This window comes from Mercenaria mercenaria, chromosome 4 (genome assembly GCF_021730395.1).
Source record: "Mercenaria mercenaria strain notata chromosome 4, MADL_Memer_1, whole genome shotgun sequence".
Taxonomy (NCBI): domain Eukaryota; kingdom Metazoa; phylum Mollusca; class Bivalvia; order Venerida; family Veneridae; genus Mercenaria; species Mercenaria mercenaria.
The window spans coordinates 2,449,798-2,468,647 of record NC_069364.1 but is presented as its reverse complement, the minus strand read 5'-3'; the positions used below and the strand labels follow the sequence as shown (position 1 = coordinate 2,468,647).

Here is an 18,850-nt window from a genome sequence, read left to right as displayed (position 1 = left end):
GAAGCTTATTATGCACTTTTAAAATGAAGGAACTGACATTCACTAACTGACAAATTACCAGAAGGAAGAAAAGAGAGAGTACATCACATAACTATACACTCTTATTTTAATCTTCCAACAATAGCTTAAAACCTACAACATACAAATATATTTATTTTTAAAGAATACAATAAACCGTATTATTATGGACGACTACAGTGTACCAAAACACACTTTAACCCAATATATTCAAAGCAAGTTTAAGTGTATTCTTGCAAATGACTTCCTGTTAACTTCAGCATTTTAAGTAGCAAGCAATTGTTATCTTTAGACATAAAATTCATTCTCTACTAGTACAGACACAGCGCGATCTGACCAGAGGGGCAGAGTAAGACAAGGCCCTCAGGACAGACAGAGAGGAACCATTTTAAACATAGGTCTGACCGGCAAACTTAGCCTAGCTCTTTGCGAATAGACAGTCTGGTTCTTTAACGTGCCCGGTGTATAGCAAGTTGATGCACTATATGGTTTCTTTGTTGTCGAAGTAACTTGTCAGTGGATACCACTTCGTACGTAATAAGTTTTAACGTTCCTATGATTTATTCTGTTATGTGTTAGCATTGAAAGAAGTGAAAAACCTCAATCTATATTAATTATAGGTGAAACTTTGAATATCCGGTTCGAGAGTAACTATTCTAGCGGGAACAAGTCTTTGTACGAACGTACGTGCCCATTTCATACACGTTACAGTTACTATAGGAGTTTTACCAGCATGAATTAAATCACTGGAAACGCTATTCCGAATCGCAAACTCCAGTCTAGTTTACAAAAATACTCAAGTCCAGTGTGCAAAGCCCTGTGAGCAAGAATTCAATTTTCTCTAGCTGGAATCAGTGCGTATAAATCAGTAAGAATTGTCTCCCCTTAACTGGCTATATCAATACCATTTGTTGGAATGGTTATTATTAACTGCTAGAAAATGTTTAACTTTGACTAATTAACTTTTACACCTAAAGCTTAAATTTTTCCTTTTATAAATCTATTGTTCAACTAACTTAATTTTTGCTAAACATAATAGTTAAAACATCTAAGCCGATTATACTACGGATCAAAATTCTTAGACCTTAAATGCGTTATCTTTCAGTTAAATAAGTAAGAGTCGATAGTTTGAAGCTGATTTTTTAATAATTTTAATCATTCTTTCATATCAAAATGGTATCCAAATTATTTAAAATCAAAATATTATCCGAATATTTGTAAATAAAAGTAGCATCCGAATATTTTAGATCAAAACCTGCGCAACAAAAATGGTGACCACAACCTTGCAAGATATCAGAAGCTACTAGGGAATACCTACAGCATCTAGAACTACTTTTCACAAAAGGTGGATATTCAATATAAGGAGGGGTATTTTAGAATAAAAGATCAAAGGAAGAGAGGAAACATCTAAATTCTACAATAAAATTAGATATTGTCCTAAAAAAAGTTTGAAATACTGGATCTATTGTCTGGACAGCCAGGAAAATTAAATTTTCATGGTACAGTTAATGAATTTTGGATTTTACAAAAGAACTTTATTATAAAAGGCATTACAATATGTCTTTTAAAATGGCAACCAGAATATGCTAACTTGATCTTTAAGAATTTGATCGGTCCTAGTATGATATTACAATCAAATAATTTTATAATGTGTAACCATACTTGCTGTATATCCCCAATCAAAGAGTTAAAGTTATTCAATATTAAATAAAAGAGACAGGCTTACAAATAAATTTGTGAATGTATAACAAGTCTCTTATAAAGAGTGATCTTCCTTGCTCGCTTTATTTTTTTTTTCTGTGCTCCCTTTATGTAAACATTCTAACAAAAATGATCTGGTCTGGAATTACTGTTCTTTTCACTGAAGCCATTTCAATGTTAAATTCTTTGCCCCCCCCCCCCCCCCCCCCCCCCCCTTGGCTAGTCGAGAATTTAACAGTTGTAAACAACTTATTTTATATACATATATACAACAACAGAAATGAATGCGTGCATGGGAAGATAACTCTACAAAACAAATGTTTTAAGATAATATTAATTACAGTTCATGGAAAATGACAATTTTTGCACGTATTTATAAGAAAATTATGGAGACTTGTCGATGTTTTTTATTGCTGCTATGGTTGAATTATATTTTCTATTATTATTAAAATCATTTGATTAGGTTTAAGGCAGTGATATATAGCCTATACAGGTATTTGCACGACAAACGGGACTATTCAAATGCATCAACTGTGCACATGCATGCTCTGCTATCATGATTTGTGCGTGCATCGTAGCTCCATGCTTACATATATATATAGTTTGATTAAGTTATCATTCTCTTTGCATTTGAAGCAGTTAGATACAAATGTACACAAAAAAATCATGTCAGGACCCGTTTATTCAACAGCCGTGCCTCCATATAAACTTGTATTCCAGATCTGTCCTTTCCAAATTTTTTATTTTGAACTGTGTGTATGTGTTCTATCCTAAGATGTCGAGAAAAAAAACTTACCTTAGTTTCTAATCGCTATGCGTTATCTTCCCTTTTCCCAAACGCACTTAAAATGATCAAGAGAAAAACAGGTACTTACCCCCTAATTTGTTTTCCATTGTTTCCAAAGTGTAGAAACCTTTTGATTTCCAAATGATTAATTTTACCATTGACGAATTAATTAATCAAAAATAGAATCCTTTAAGTCTTACTTAAATTTATTTCCGACCAACCCAGTGTCAAATAATTCTGTTTGGACGAATGAGCAGTTAGTTCTTACTAAATATTGGTTTCAGATAATTTTTCTTCCTCTTCTTATTACACAAGGGACTGTACAAAATACGTTACTCTTAAAACTTTCTGCGATCCTAAATCCAAATGTTTTTAGGCCCTGTCTATAACGTACTGGCATAGTTACCCTCTGTAGTCCACTGATGCTTATTCCAGGTTTTTGTTTTCTCACCTTAAAGAAGTTTCTTGTAGATCCGGACTCGAGCGTTCCGTATGGAATTGCGTTCTGCTTTGAGAGGTCGTCTGCGTTCTCGACAGGGGAGGCCATTCGTGACATAGTTAGGAAAGCAGCAAGATTGGCAGTGTAAGAAGATACAAGGATGAGAACGAAAAACCACCAAAGTATTGCAACGGTTCTCGTAGAAATAGCCTTAGGCATGATGTCACAACCTACGTAGAAATAGCTTTAGACATGAAGTTACAACCTACGTAGAAATAGCTTTAGACATGATTCGTAGAAATAGCTTTAGGCATGAAGTCCCAACCTACAGATCGAGAGTCATGGGGTAAGCTGCTAGTTAGTAAAATATAGTCAAACTGGTTTTAACAGTCACCGTTATTTACGAGATATTTTGCCTTATATATTAACTCTTTTCAGACAAAACTAAAACACCCATTGAAACATCTCACGGATCATAAATGCATCTTTATTTATCTTTTTTTTTCTTCCTTTTTTCGATCTGTTAAAAGAAAGTTTGACTGTATTAGAGGTCTCAGCTGATTTCATCTGGAACTAAGACAACTTTTTCAGGCATCCAAAATACAGTAAACCTCGGCCATTTTCTTTGCTGTATCCGAATCAGTTTTATCCGAGTTTTACTGTATATGCGTAATTTTACAGCCTGTCATCTAGATTGTTCACTCCGCGTATTTGCATGTATGCGCACTTCTAGATCTACAGGCGGAAGGACGTTAGCTGAGCTTCCTTCTTGAGCAAAAATGGTTAGCACACACACAATGCGCTCATACATAAAAGCACTATTTTCATGGTGGATTCTAACATGACAGCGCCTGAGTTCCAAACGGAATCGTATGAATTTCGCCCAATGAAAGTTTCTTTAGACGAACTTCTGGTCTGAACAATATTGTTCCGAATTATTTAATTTGTCTGAATGCTTTATTTAAGTAATTTATTTAATATAAAGTCTTCAAATAAGGAATACCATCTTTTTAAAATTATTCGTAAGTATGCGTTAGATAAAATGTAAAATGTTTATGTTATTTCACAATGATTTAATTATTTCGTTTAAACTGGATGTTGTTCCCGGAAATCTATTTGTTCAGACCATCACGAGTACCTTTACTGCACGCAAACTACATATTCTACAAGTCTAGCTAGAAATAAAATATAGTCCTTGAACTTAAAGTTGGAAAATGTGAGAAATGTATGTATATATATATAAGACAGAGAAGCGTATAGCAGAATTCGGCAAGCATATATAAACTATGATCACACATCTTTATGCAGCTTTAAAACTAACGTTTATAAGAAAAGAAAACACTTATAAGATTGGCAGACCATTCGGCATTGTATGGTATATTAGCTGCCAGAATTATGTAGTACATATTCCTTTGCACAATTTGCAATCTAATATGCTTAGACAATACAGTTATTTACAAATTTACATAACAGTTATATCATGTACGTTTTGTAAGTTACTTGTGAGAAAGACTTAGTTTTGTTAAATACATGTACATAAATTCATACACAATATGAATACATTGTTATGCAAGCAAATCAATCTTCTTTAGAAATACGTACATTTAGAATCGCTTGCAAGATTCGTTTAAATATATTCAAAATGCAATACATAGACAGTTTATTTGTTATTCTTACACCATTACATAGAGTACAAACAGAATACTACCTTGCTGCATAAGGGAACCAATAGTAAACCAGAGACTGTTTAAAATTGTAAACTGGTTCTCCACTTCTTCCGATTCTTCGTTACACGGATGAGGATTTTCCCATTCATATGGCGTAAACCTAAAAATAAGTCTTAACTGTTAAAAGGGGTGCTTACCAAAAGGATACTGACTAAATAGCCAACAATGCAGAACATGATCACGATGATTTACACTGGTCGCAAAGTCAAAATAAATCATGTCCACCGTGATAAAGGTTAACATTACTAGAATGCATCTCTAGGTATTTGGAGGTACACTTCTCATGACATATATTCTCGGTGGTAAAATTTTACCTCATAGATTATACATAAATGAAAACGTCTGTGGAAGCTGTAAGTACGATATTTTTGTTTTCACCACACAATATTTCCATCCAAACGGGATAATATCAAAGTAAACTGGACATGATAAGACAAACGGGCGAATTTAAAAAAGAAAACCTGGCTTATTCGTAATTAAAGATACAGCGGAAACATAGTAGATAAAATCTATTCTAAAAGTTTGGTTTTCAATATGAATGTACCATGTTGAAATCTCCTTAAAATATATCAAGATTACTGTACAAAAATATTTGCAAAACTCGTCAGTTAAAGGCGAGTAACTTGTTTTAATCTGCCGGTCATTTAACAAGAAAGAATATAACATGTATAATTTATGCCGTACTTTTTTCTTCACACTATCAAATGAAATAGTTTCAGAACAAGAACACTCTAGTGATTTGGTCGTTTCTAAAGCGAAACAAAAATTATTCCTTGTGCAGTCCTCGTGCGAGAGAAGAGGGTTACTGGTTACCGCATTACAAAAGAGTGGACACAAGTGAAGCGAATACTTACCTGGCTATTACAAACAGCATAAAACTGACACAAAGGTAAGCCGCAATCATATAAATCCATACATCTGGAGAGAGGGGCAGCAGGAAGGAGAACAAATCTGGAGGACTTTTCATCGGTTTACGATAGATGATGGTGATACCAAGGTTCAGAAAAGGCATCGTAAAATCCACTACCTTAGCACGTGCATAAGTTATTGTCAACCCAGCCGCAGCGATATCAGCTTTCTGAAGAAAATACAGGTGCCGTTAAAGAGGTCTGTGTCTCTGCGAGCAAATAACAAAGCTGCACACTTTACATTTAGCCTGATAAATATCTTAAATGGACAGTCACTGGTCAATCATTCAACTTGGGCAATACCATTCATTAGTCGAAGGGGTGTTCACTGAAAATTTACAGACTGAATAGCAAATAGTGCTTACCATGAACAGCCTGCACGGAGGTGCAAGCTGATCTTGATAAGGCAGAATCAGTTGCCGCCAGCAGACTAAAGGCTAGAAATTAGACGCCATTACAATCTATATGCAACATTCGTCGTGCTTACTAAACGAACGATATTTTGATGTATCTCAGAAATACTTAAGTAACAATTGTTTAAATTGGGAAAGTTGAATTAATGAGACCTTACATTAGATAAATATGTGTATTTACTCTAACAGAAACGAACATAAAGTTAATTAATTTATCAACTACTTACACTGACACATGCATAAATTGTGTAAGTTATTTACGTCTTACACTGACACGAGAGTAAATTGTGTAAGTACTTAAAGTGACACATGTAACTAACGACTTACATTGGCACGAGCTTAAATTGTACAAGTTATAAGGTCAGAGACCACCAATTCAAAAAAGTACAGGGAACTTACTGGAAATGAGATAAGTGTACACCTGGGAATAAGGTAATGTCTGTGCGTTCTGATTGGTTCTGATTGGTCAGTCATGTAAACAAACCCAGGAAGTGATTATTTTTTCAAAATTAATATTTTTTCACTGCATTAACAGTATTTTATTATACATTTTGACAAAATTTGCTACATTTTATGTGTACTGAAAAAAGTTTTATCAAACGAATTTCTCCCGCCATGTCAATGATGTAAACAGGGGGTCATCTCATTCACACGAAAATTACTTAAATAAAGTATCACTATTCCAATGTTTTCGTCCGATATATTGGTAGAACTATAATAGTTTTTGAAAAACTTGTAATTAGATATACATGTTTCGATGTATGGAAGGCCGTTCACGCCATTATGTTACAATGTAAGTCTATGGGAAAACAACTGGTGGTCTAACCTATTAACCGCATAGGATGACACAATTATAAACAACTTACGATGACACAATTTTGTTAACAACTTACATTCTCACAAGAACAAGTTGTGTAAGTTATTAACGATTTACACTGGCAAGAGAATAAATTGTATGAGTTATTAACGACTTACTTTGACCAGAGAATAAATTGTATGATTTATCATTTGAGTTATGAAAATCTTTCGCTGATCATGAAAATAAGTAACGACAACGACTTACGCTGACACATGCTACTAACGACGTACATCGACACATGTTATTAACGACTTACACAGACACATGTGATTAACAAATTACATTGACACGTCATTACACATTCTATTTACGACTTACATTGACATATGTTATTAACGACTTACATATGGTATAGTTAAAACCCTAGAATTCTCGACAATTCATCAAGAAGGTCAATAATACCTATTAGCGACTTACACTGACACATGCTTTAGACGACTTACACTGACACATGTTTTTAACGACTTACACAGACACATGTGATTAACAAATTACATTGACACATGTCATTACACATTCGTTTTATGTCTTACATTGACATATGTTATTAACGACTTACATATGGTATAGTTAAAACCCTAGAACTCTCGACAATTCACCAAGAAGGTCAATAATAGCTATTAACGACTTACACTGACACAAGCTTTAGACGATTTACACATGTTTTTAACGACATACAATGACACATGGAATTAACGACTTACATTGACGTGTGATATTAGCGACTTATATTGACACTTGGTATTAACGATTTACATTGGAACATGCTATTGACGACTTACATTGTCACATTTATCGATGACTTTTTTTGACACATGCTATTAACGACTTATACTGTCACGTGCTATTAACGACTTACATTGACACGGTCCCTCTCAATGAGGTCTCCAATCATTCCATTCCATTTACCGGTGGCCTCAACTTTGCTTCCATATTCCCTTTTAGATTCTTCATATATAGTGTAGTTAAACCCTAGAATTCTCGACAATTCATCAAGAAGGTCAATAATAAAACCTTCATGCATGCGTCCGTGTTCGTTCGGTTCTGTGAGGTTAACTACATATGGTGGGTCCTGTAAACAATTTAAGATTACGAAATTACAGATTCAGTTTGCATCCACTCTCACTCATAACACTCACTTAAAACATTGCGTTTAGGAAAACTTCATTATATCATAGTTTGCACTGTCAAACGTTTTCTACAATACTGAGGTAATAAAGCGTATTCCACTTTTCTTATCCTGATGAATATATAAAACCGCAAATAAATAGATATGTAGAATTTGACAAATCAATTTTTTTTTGTTTCGAGTCTTCTCCTTATGATATGACTATTTTTAGCAAATCAGATAACGAAATTTGATCGTGTTATATTATATGTAATGGGGTCATTTTGCCTTCAAGGGTTAATACATTTTATTCCAGTGATAAATATATGTCCCAGTACAAGACAATGTAATACTGTAAAATAACAGCTCTCACAGCCATGTATTTCCTCACATTGCATACTCTTCTCCTTCTCTGATTTTTTTCGTCTAAGGCAACTGCATTACTTTCTCAACAAGTGAAGTGACTATAGTAAAAAGCTGTCATTACTTACGTAAATTGTTACAACCCTTAGTGTCATATTCCTCAGCATTTCCCTTTCATCCTGAACTTGTTGTGCAACCGTAACTGTTATATTGATACCTATTTTTGGAGTCCAGTGCCCGATCTGAAAATACACAGTCAAAATGTGTTTGATGATGCTGATGTCGATATTATAGCTGACTTAGAACAATTCCCGTCAATGAAAGGTTCGGTATGGTACCGATGCAAATCAGGAACCACGGCAGATCTGTGGTATGAGAAACTGACATATGAACCGCAGTTTCAAACTCGGTACAACTGCTTTGAGTAGAGAGTATCATTTGCAATTATGATTTTTTATGTTAAACATACTTTTTTGTCTTACAAGGTATGAAAGTCACATAACTTCCGCAATTTTTGTGACACGCAAACAGCATCCGGAATTACATGTCTTTTTGTATTTTTCAGTCTGAAGCCATTTATGTTACGGCTGTCTATACAATTCAAACTGACCTTTTTGGTTAATGTGAAACAATAGCCGATCAATCCTTCTTTCTTTTTTGGTAATGTTCGGATCATTTCTTGTGGTGCATATCTTTCACAGCCGTATATGTGTACAAGGTATCAATTCTGTTTATCCTATATACTTTTAAAGTAATAAGAGCACAACAACACGAAACTACTACGAAAGACATTATATGTGCCGCGTCATGAGAAAACATACATAGCACGTTTGCGACCAGCATGGGTCCAGACCAGCCTGCGCACGCGCAGTCTGGTCAGGATCCATGCTGTTCGCTAACAGTTTCTCTAATTGCGATAGGCTTTGAAAGCGAACATCATGGATCCTGACCAGACTGCGCGAATGCGCAGGCTGGTGTGGATCCATGCTGGTCGCAAAGCCACTATGTAGATTTTCTCATACAGTTTCATACTTTACATTTTTATTTACAGGAATTTTATCGCTGAGTGTTGAATAAACATTTTATATTTTTCAGTCTGAAGCCATTTATGTTACGGCTGTCTATACAATTCAAAATGACCTTTTTGGTTATTGTGAAAGAATAGCCGATCAATCCTTCTTTCTTTTTTGGTAATGTTCGGATCATTTCTTGTGGTGTATATCTTTCACCGCCGTATATGTGTACAACATAACGTATGAATTCTGTTTTACCCTATATATTGTAAAAGTAATAAGCACAACAACACAAAACTACTATGGAAGACATTATATGTGCCGCGTCATGAGAAAACCAACACAGCACGTTTGCGACCAGCATGGGTCCAGACCAGCCTGCGCACGCGCAGTCTGGTCAGGATCCATGCTGTTCGCTAACAGTTTCTCTAACTGCAATAGGCTTTCAAAGCGAACAGCATGGATCCTGACCATACTGCGCGAATGCGCAGGCTGGTCTGGATCCATGCTGGTCGCAAAGCCACTATGTAGATTTTCTCATACAGTTTCATACTTTACATTTTTATTTACAGGAATTTCATCGCTGAGTGTTGAATAAACATTGATTAGATATACAACTCGGAAGAAATGAAACATATATTTCTTGAATACCTCAATCAGTCCATGATGTGTCAGACTGATAATTCCTAGACGGAAATCTTTTCTTTTTCCATCGTCAAATCTTATCTTTCCTGATAGTCCATCATATTCTATCTGAAAGACATAAAATGAAGTTGTTGTTATATATAGTACCTACTGTTTCATCCATATTTTCCGTAACAACGGATTTCCATGATTTATCTTTGATTATTGGATAAAACCATTTCTATCATACATTATCATAATGAATTTAGGTGTTTCATGGAACAGAATTTAAAACCAGTAAAATACACTTTTGGTAATTAAAGCTGCTCGCCCTCAGTTTGGTCGAAAAAATTAAGTGTCTCAAAAGCAACATTTTTGTAACAAGAATATAAAATGAAAAGGTATAATCAACAAAATAAGCGAAAATCTACGTAGCTGTTTGAGAAGATGGCTGATGAAAACAAGTTTACGGATTTACAGCACTATATGGCTATACTGAAAAATAATAAACCGTTTGCAACGCTTTACTTTTTCCTACATAACCATATAGTGCGGTGAATCCGTAAATTTATGTGCGGGCGAGCAGCTTTGATTTTGATCCAAAATCGTGTCCATGACCGTGGATCCAGTGGCCTTGATTTTGCACTGTGCATGTTGTCATGATGAGGTAAACACTTGATGCTTGTTTATGAAAATCCACATCAGGTTCATATAAGATGGAACGGATATGCAATACAATAGCTATTTTACCCTTGACCTTCAAATATTACCTTGACTTTTGACCTAAAAATCTCCGTCATATGGGATTCTTATCCTATAATGACGATGAACATATAGATAATGATATAGCTCCATAACTTAATTTGAATGTTGCAAAGAAAAAAAATCATGAAAGGAAGATGAAGCAGTAATACTGTTCAGTACTTCAAAAGACATGATTGTTACTTTAGTGTACACTGTATCAATTGAATTTAAATGGACTGGGCTATGTCACAGGCAGACGTTAATACATAAATACGAGCATTTTGAAGGACACAAAAAAAATATCTATGCCGTAATTTCATTTCCAGTCGAAGGCACCTGAAATGTGAAAACAGCAAGTAAACAACAGTGCGTAAAACAGCACTAAGATTTTTTTAAATGACTAAAGCTATAAATCCATCCAATTTTTCTTTAAATGGCTATTCAGCAAAGTCCCTGTACAAATCCGACAGGCACACGTGTTAAACGAAATTGTACTGGATTCATAAAAGCAGAACTTCTAAGGGCATCAAAGACAAATCTTAGTGCATGTAGCCTTTGCATATGATTATAATAGTAAATAAAACAAAGAGGAAAAAACAATGGTATTTCTGACCTTTGATAAATAACACAGACACGACAGTTGTTAAAAGACAAGAGAAAATACTGTTTTCAGTTCGCTTATTTACTGATATTTATTCCAACAAGTAGGTAATTTATAACATAACCTTTAGTGCGATTCGATATATATTGATTATTTTTATCTGATAACGAAATTGATAGGTAGTCCATCAGAAATGATATAGCTTTCGTCTCGGCAAGATAATTTTCTGGCAGTTGATTTTTCCAGATAATTAAAGGCATCTGTATATTCTAGATGTATCGGCAGAACCAGGTGCTTAATGCATGAAGAATAATTTCAAAAATTGTGATTTACGTATAGCTACTATGTTTTGTCGATATAGTCATGTGAACAAATTTTTAGTAATTTAAAGGTGGAAAGAAGAACTTGTTGCTCATTTTTTTTCTTTATTTCACAAAAGAACACATTAGTACGACCATTCCCTTTCTGTAAATGAAAGACTAGACATCTGAGGTGAAGAACCTTGACCTTCAGTTCAGCTAAGAAAGTTCCGAAAGTAAGTATATGAAAACGCTATAAGTAAATATTATAGCTCTTGCATTAGAAATAACGACCCTACATACATGCCTTGTGTAAAAATCAGATTTAGACCATTCTTTTACAAGTGGTCATGATTAAAACAAAAAAACCCACCAATTTAAAAAAAGGAACTTACTGCCTTCATATAGTTAAGTAAGCTGTTTCCTTGGTTCCAAACTTCGCGTTTATTACAGTTTAAAGTCTCTGTAGAAATGTGGTGTGCATTCGCCAGACCTGCAAGCGCACGTGCATACATGTGCACGGCATCATACATCAAAGCTGTTTCCGTCTAAATATAGAAATAACACAACTCGATCATTTAAAAAAGACACAAAAGATATGTTTAAAATTTACATTCCTACGTTCATGTCGAGAACATATTTGAGCCGCGCCATGAGAACACCAGCATAGTTGGTTTGCGACCAGCATGGATCCAGACCAGCCTGCGCATCCGCGCAGTCTGATCAGGATCCATGCTGTTCGCTAAAGGTTTCTCTAATTGCAATAGGCTTTGAAAGCGAACAGCATGGATCCTGACCAGACTGCGCGGATGCGCAGGCTGGTCTGGATCCATGCTGGTCGCAAACCCATATGTTAGTTTTCTCATGGCGCGGCTGATTTGTCAGAACCTTCTTAACAGTGAAAGTAAGACTCCAACTGTAGTGTAGCTAAATATTTTGTAACGTATCCCAGTGGAAAATTTAATTCACTTATACAAACTAAATAGTGTGTTCTCGATATTCATTTAAGAAATGATTTTTTTCGGAGTTCATATCGGAAATGAACGTCAGAATAATGATTAACAAATCCACAAATAGCGCTCGCGATGCATGTTTAATTTGCCAACCCTATTCTTCATATCGCATGAAAAATGAAAAAAAAATCATATTCTATATGCACACGATATTTCCTTTCCATTAGATAACAATATTTTATCTAAAAAAATACTCGTTATTTTCAAAAGAAAGAATGTGGAAAATGTATATATTTATAGGTTGTAATTTGCATACTGTAGTAAGTCATTTTATGTTGTTTTCATTTATTTGTTCTGTTCTGAAATTCGATAAAAGCTTATTTCTGTTCGCAAACATATAAAATAGTAAATACACATACCCCAATCGCTCTCATACCAAGTAGTGGCGATCGGCCAATATTCGTCTCCATAAGTCCCCACTCCGCCATTATGTTCATGACCTCAGGGTTAGAGGGGTCAATCAGACGCATAGACGTTATGTTAGCACCTTTGAACTTAAAATCTTCCAGATCTAGTTGGGACAAATCCTGAAATCGAAGAATATGTTTTAATTTGCTGACTAACATTCGATAAAGGAAAAATAAATATTTAAAACAGTAAATATATTTCAGTCTGACCTTCAATATACATTGCTATATTGTATTTTATTATATACCTATATTATATAGTTTTTGTCGAAAATACTGCTCGTATTTCACAAGTAGATATGAACAGGCAGAAAGTAATTCCGTATTGTACCTTTTGCATTGTACGTTGCCTGACTATATTCAATATTTATGACCTAACACTGTTCTATAAATAGCGCACACAAAAATTTCACTCATTTCTATTTTAACATAGACAAAACAATAAAGATCACACTCGTCATCCCAGATCGAGCTACTATTATAATAACCCTACTGTGCTGTTTTGTGTTGTGCTGTGCTGTGCTGTAAGTTTGCTCCGTGGCAGCACTTTTTACTGACTTTGAATCAGACGATATCCCAATCGCTTTTCTGCTTATTGCATCCAAAGTTGTTTAAATCTAATCAGAATATTCCTTTTAACCGTCAATTGTTAATAGACTATTAATCGAATGATGAGCTGCAATTTTCGCTTTGTTCAGAGATAAAGAAATGCTTCTTTAACCTTTACTCTGCTAAATTTCTACAATGGACTAGTCCATCATTCAATTTGGGCAATACCATTTTAATATTATTCGAAGAAGGAATGTTTACTGAAAATTTACTGACTGAACAGCGAATAGGCAGACCATGAACAGACTGAACGGGTGTGCAGGCTGATCTTGCTCTGCACTGGTCGCAAAGGCAAAATCACTTAGGCTAATAAAAAGGCTAACCAAAATTTTAATAATACGACTGCGACCGGGTAAACAGAACAACAAAAATGAAACTCTTAATTGACCTGAACACTTAACACCATTAATATTTGCTTGAGTCATTGTCTTTTATATTTTGAAAAGTAACTGATATTCATACTATCTGTAAAGAGATGTCAGAGTTCTGTAATTCATCGCATTTTCTGCAACATATTCCGCAGTTAGATCGTGTTGATAAAATACATCGAGTATTTCTCTAACATATTATCACATGTTTATTAAAATTTCTTAGATTTCTTGCCGGAAAATGCCACTGTTTTAGATTTTCTTGGACTGTGTTATCATAGAACATGTTGATACAGATTTTATGAATGATTGATATCAGTCTGTCAAAACAACGAAGATTTCATGCCAGACATTATGTGAAAAATTTATCTATCAAAAAGTGTAGTTCTTAAATTAATTTACCAGTGTCTACGCACACATCTTGAGGTAATGTAACAAGCAAGAGATATCTGACAAGGTTATAATTCATTATTTTTCTAATATTCTCATTTGAGTTTGTCGCCATGGTGATAAAACAATTGTGCACATAGTTACCGGGAGTATCCTATTTGTCCTGTGAATATATTTGAGCCGTATTATGAGAAAACCAACATTGTGCGTTTGCGACCAGCATGGATCCAGTCAAGCCTGTGCTTCCGCGAAGTCTAGCCAGGATCCATGCTGTTCGCTAACCGTTTCTCTAAATGCAATAGGCTTTGAAAGCGAACAGCATAGATCCTGATCAGACTGCGGGAAGGTCTGGATCCATGCTGGTCGCAAACGCACTATGTTGGTTTTCTCATTGCGCGGCTCACTTCATCTAGGAACATCCTCAGATTATTCTCAAGACAAAAATGAAATACACATTTGAATGGTACGTATATTTTCAAAATTTACGAAATATATTGTTCTTTTCCATATCTGTCTCAATATTCTGTTCAACTGTCGAAAGAAACATATCTCATAAACATATTTATTACTTGAAAGATTCGCATTTTTAATGTTAAAATTTAAAAGGCTGTCAAATAAATTATCTTCATCCAAAGAAAAAACGTTTACACACTGATAACACACCTGCAAGTTTTTTTTTTTTAATAAAATAAGACAGAAAGAAAATGTCTACCAAAATGAAAACAAAACATTTATATCAAGAAACAAACGGCAATATGGATAACGCATCTGGAACTGTTCAGTATTTTGATACAAAAAAAATAGATAAAGAAAACTTTCCAAAGAAAACAAAAAACTATACATTACTAATCAGATAGATCTTAGGGGCTGTTTTTATAGAACTCTGTGAAACAAAACATGTGCACTAAACAAGAGAAAGGACTCATGGGGAGCTTTATAGTTCAACAGAATGATAAGGCATTCATATAAAAAAAAAATAAGAATGAAAGTACATCATATAACTCTTTGATGCTTCTATTAATTTGAAATATTATTACAAACTTAAGTTAAAAATTAAAATGATAAAGAAAACGCAAATATTTCGATTTGCTTTCCAAACACCAGCATGTAGACGATATAGCGTACAAACAGGGTGTAAAATGCGATATAACATTGCACTTGCATCGGCATTATGTTAGAATTGTATAAAATTATTAAACCCGATTACAACACCACATGTAGACTCCCATTAGAATGACATCAAATGGAAATAATACTTACCAAAGACGTAAAATGGAAATGATAATATGCCGACAGCATGTTCAATGAATCTGCCTGAAAATACACAGATTTTTTCTTGGTTAAAGTCAAAGTGAACAGTTACTACGGTTGATCCACTGGCGACAGACCAGAAAGAAAATGCCTCTGTACGTATTTCTTATCTTAGAGAAACAATGAGTAGTTTATAGTTTCATCAACTTTACAGATAAAACTTTGATGAACTTCCCTGTTGAAGTTCCGGTCTAGATTTCTTAACGCTTCTGGTTAGTTGATGTGAAAATGTAGGTCAGTTGTCATTTAACTACACGTGTTTGCTAATATGTGTATATGCAGCATAAACGTGCACTGTGAATAAAATAAACAAAAAAGATTTATACCAATGTATTACTTCAAATTCAAAATCATTTCAAAGATGAATTTCATTCACTATGTTGAGTTTTACTGTATAACTGTGAATAATTTGCATTCTGTTTTTGTTTGTTTACATTCCGCCGAACATGTGCACCACTGTGACCTCTGGACCGGATGTTCATTAGGGAAGTTCACGCAAGTTTTTTTCTGTAACGTTGACGAAAGCATAAAATATGCGAAGTATCTCAGCAGTATGAAATAGTGAGGCAGTGTGACTGGTGCACGATAAAGTATTATAAAGCAAGAAATATATGGTGATAGTATACAAGAAAAACATATTCATCCCGTACATCAATGACGGCGGCAAGAGGGACAGTATAAGCTTGGCACAGTAATGATAACAAGGTGTTTAAAATTGAACAATTTTTCGTGCCGGTTATGTTGTGACTAAATACGTTTGAGGATAAACAGCGTTGATTATTTTGTTATTCAAACGGGTGAATAGACAAAATATGTTCAAGCTTCTTGTGCTAGGAAAAGTTTTTGAACAGCTGTGTTCTTGCAAGAATGAATAGATATTCTAATCTGAAATTTAAACGCTTCCATTCGCTGATAAATGACGGATAAATTTGAAGTTGCAAACTTATAAAAGTACTCGTTTACTTTTCAAAAAAAAAATAAAAAAAAAAAAAAAAAAAAAAAAAAAAAAAAAAAAAAACGCTCTATCCAGATGGTTTAAATTCTAAAGTTTTATTTGATATTAATTGACCAATCAACTAATTGTATTGATCTACATATTGTAATGCCGAGTATATCGTTGTTTTTTCCTATTTCTGTTTTTTATATACATAAGTATAGGAAATTTTGTATAAACACTATCCGACAATTTACTCGGTATGTTTGTTAAATCCGTTTAAAGGAACGTTATTTTTAATTTATTTAACATTGTAAATAATGTAGATCTAAACTTTGTATACATTTTACCGCCTTTTTACGCGACGTTGTTTAACGACGTCACGTCCGTTGTTTTTATTGTTATTCTTCCCTGAGGAAGGCTTAACGCCGAAACGTTGGAAGTTAATAATTATCTATGAACAAACGCTACACGTGTTGTTGTTGATTTTTCTTATTTGTTATTTACTTTTCAATGAATAGATCCACGATTTATTTACATTGTTTTCTTCACTGTCAATGAAAACAGGAAGATAACCGTTTTACCAATTTTGAATATTGTTATGATAGCCGCTGTATAACTACATTTAAAGTCGCGAAAACACGTGAAAAAAATAAGATAACAACAATAATTTGACTATGAAATTGTTACTAACTGACGTTGTCTGTGACAGAAATAAGTAACATTAAAAGGTGACTGTAGAATATGACATATTATAACAGTTTTAGGAGTTTTCCTAACTAATCTAAGTCAGGTTATCAAAATCTTGAAAATTACACACCCTTGATGACAAAGTTTGATATAATCCAATGATTATGAATTTTTTTTTCGTCCACTATTCCTCCTGTGTAGAGTTTTAAAGGCAGAGAAATGAATTATAAACGAAATAAAGAGGAAGATGTAAGTTACAGTTATGGAGGAAGTCATGTGGCAGGCTTGAGGTCAAGGTCGGAGGACGATTTGCGATTCCGAATCCCCCCTGCAAATATAGGTTACAAACGGGCAATGCTCCTACAGCTCTTTGAAAAAATAAGAACCAATTTACAACATTTTAAAATACTTGTTATCTAAAAAATCTGTTAATAACCAACAAACAAAATAAATACGAAACAGCTGAATGTCATTCAAACCATTTCTATCCAGGCTTTATTAATCAATTTACCGGAAATTGTTAAAATTCCACAGCTTTTCAAATTGATGAGAATGGTGTAGTTTATCCCGACCCTGTTAAAGTATTTCAAGACAAATGAATAGCATGAAGTGAAGTGTGAGTTACATTACCGCTTTTTACGATAATTACTGAAAGGAACACACTGAAATTTTCTGACAGAAGTATTTGTCAGAGCAAACTATTTTTGTTATTCTGTTAAGATCGGAAAATACCTGAAATGCAGTCGTTTACTTTTTGAAGAATAAGTAAAAAGTCGTGTACATTCTACCCAGTGAGTTGATAAAGAACAGTTTTCCTACTTAAAGACACATCCATCAGCGTTATTAGCAGATATAATGTTTATTTATTTCACCGGAAATTATTACTGTCTAAGACTACGAAATACCAAGGACACATGTTGTGGTACTTGATTTTGAAAAATTGCTATACAAAAATATAACATTCAGTTTCAGGGAAAATAAACCAGAATGCAAGACACTTCTTATCAAATTATTTATGTGCACGACACTCAACTACACAAACATCTTACATTTTTTATAGTTAAGTAAAAGTCTTACATGAAGTCAAACGAGGAAACGAACTTTACATTTTAAACTTAACCGACAGCTAATGTTTTACGCCGCAGAGTTCTAGCAACCTGTGCGTAGGTCGCAGGTGTGTATACATTAATGGCGGATTGTAACCGGGAAGGTCTTTACTTTCTCATAAATATTTGCCAGACACTCAGTGAGCAGCCATGAAGTGTTATTAATATAAGCTATGAAAAAATATAACTATTTAACAGTAATCATTCCGTTTACATTAAACCATGTTTCCGACGATCCTAATTAAAATGTAATGCGACTCCCAGCTCCGTAACTTCTGCACGATATTACAGTAATTAACGTCTGTGATCAAATAACGGAGTAAGATTTCATAAATTTCGCCTTCAGCTAACGGCAGAATTTTATAATATAGCTTCATAGACGCAAGAGATGTGGCTATTCAAGACATTCAAGTATCAA

At 34.1% G+C, this 18,850-nt stretch overlaps 1 protein-coding gene across 7 annotated transcripts in view; it reads right to left on the bottom strand.

Annotated features, from left to right (window-relative positions):
- Nucleotides 1-18,850, bottom strand: part of LOC123552605 (glutamate receptor ionotropic, kainate 2-like) — a 119,512-nt gene that overhangs the window by 10,014 nt on the left and 90,648 nt on the right. For 6 of the 7 annotated variants that reach the window (XM_053540151.1, XM_053540154.1, XM_053540148.1 and 3 more), the window contains exons 5-12: nt 15,652-15,705; nt 12,977-13,144; nt 12,000-12,152; nt 9,988-10,089; nt 8,452-8,565; nt 7,712-7,924; nt 5,527-5,750; nt 4,654-4,772 (exon numbers count right to left, since the gene is read on the bottom strand). In XM_053540151.1, coding sequence (XP_053396126.1) covers nt 4,654-4,772; nt 5,527-5,750; nt 7,712-7,924; nt 8,452-8,565; nt 9,988-10,089; nt 12,000-12,152; nt 12,977-13,144; nt 15,652-15,705 — 1,147 coding nt within the window. Of the gene's footprint in view, nt 1-2,957; nt 3,176-4,653; nt 4,773-5,526; nt 5,751-7,711; nt 7,925-8,451; nt 8,566-9,987; nt 10,090-11,999; nt 12,153-12,976; nt 13,145-15,651; nt 15,706-18,850 lie in introns of all 7 variants that reach the window. The other variant, XM_053540149.1, reaches the window with a different exon arrangement.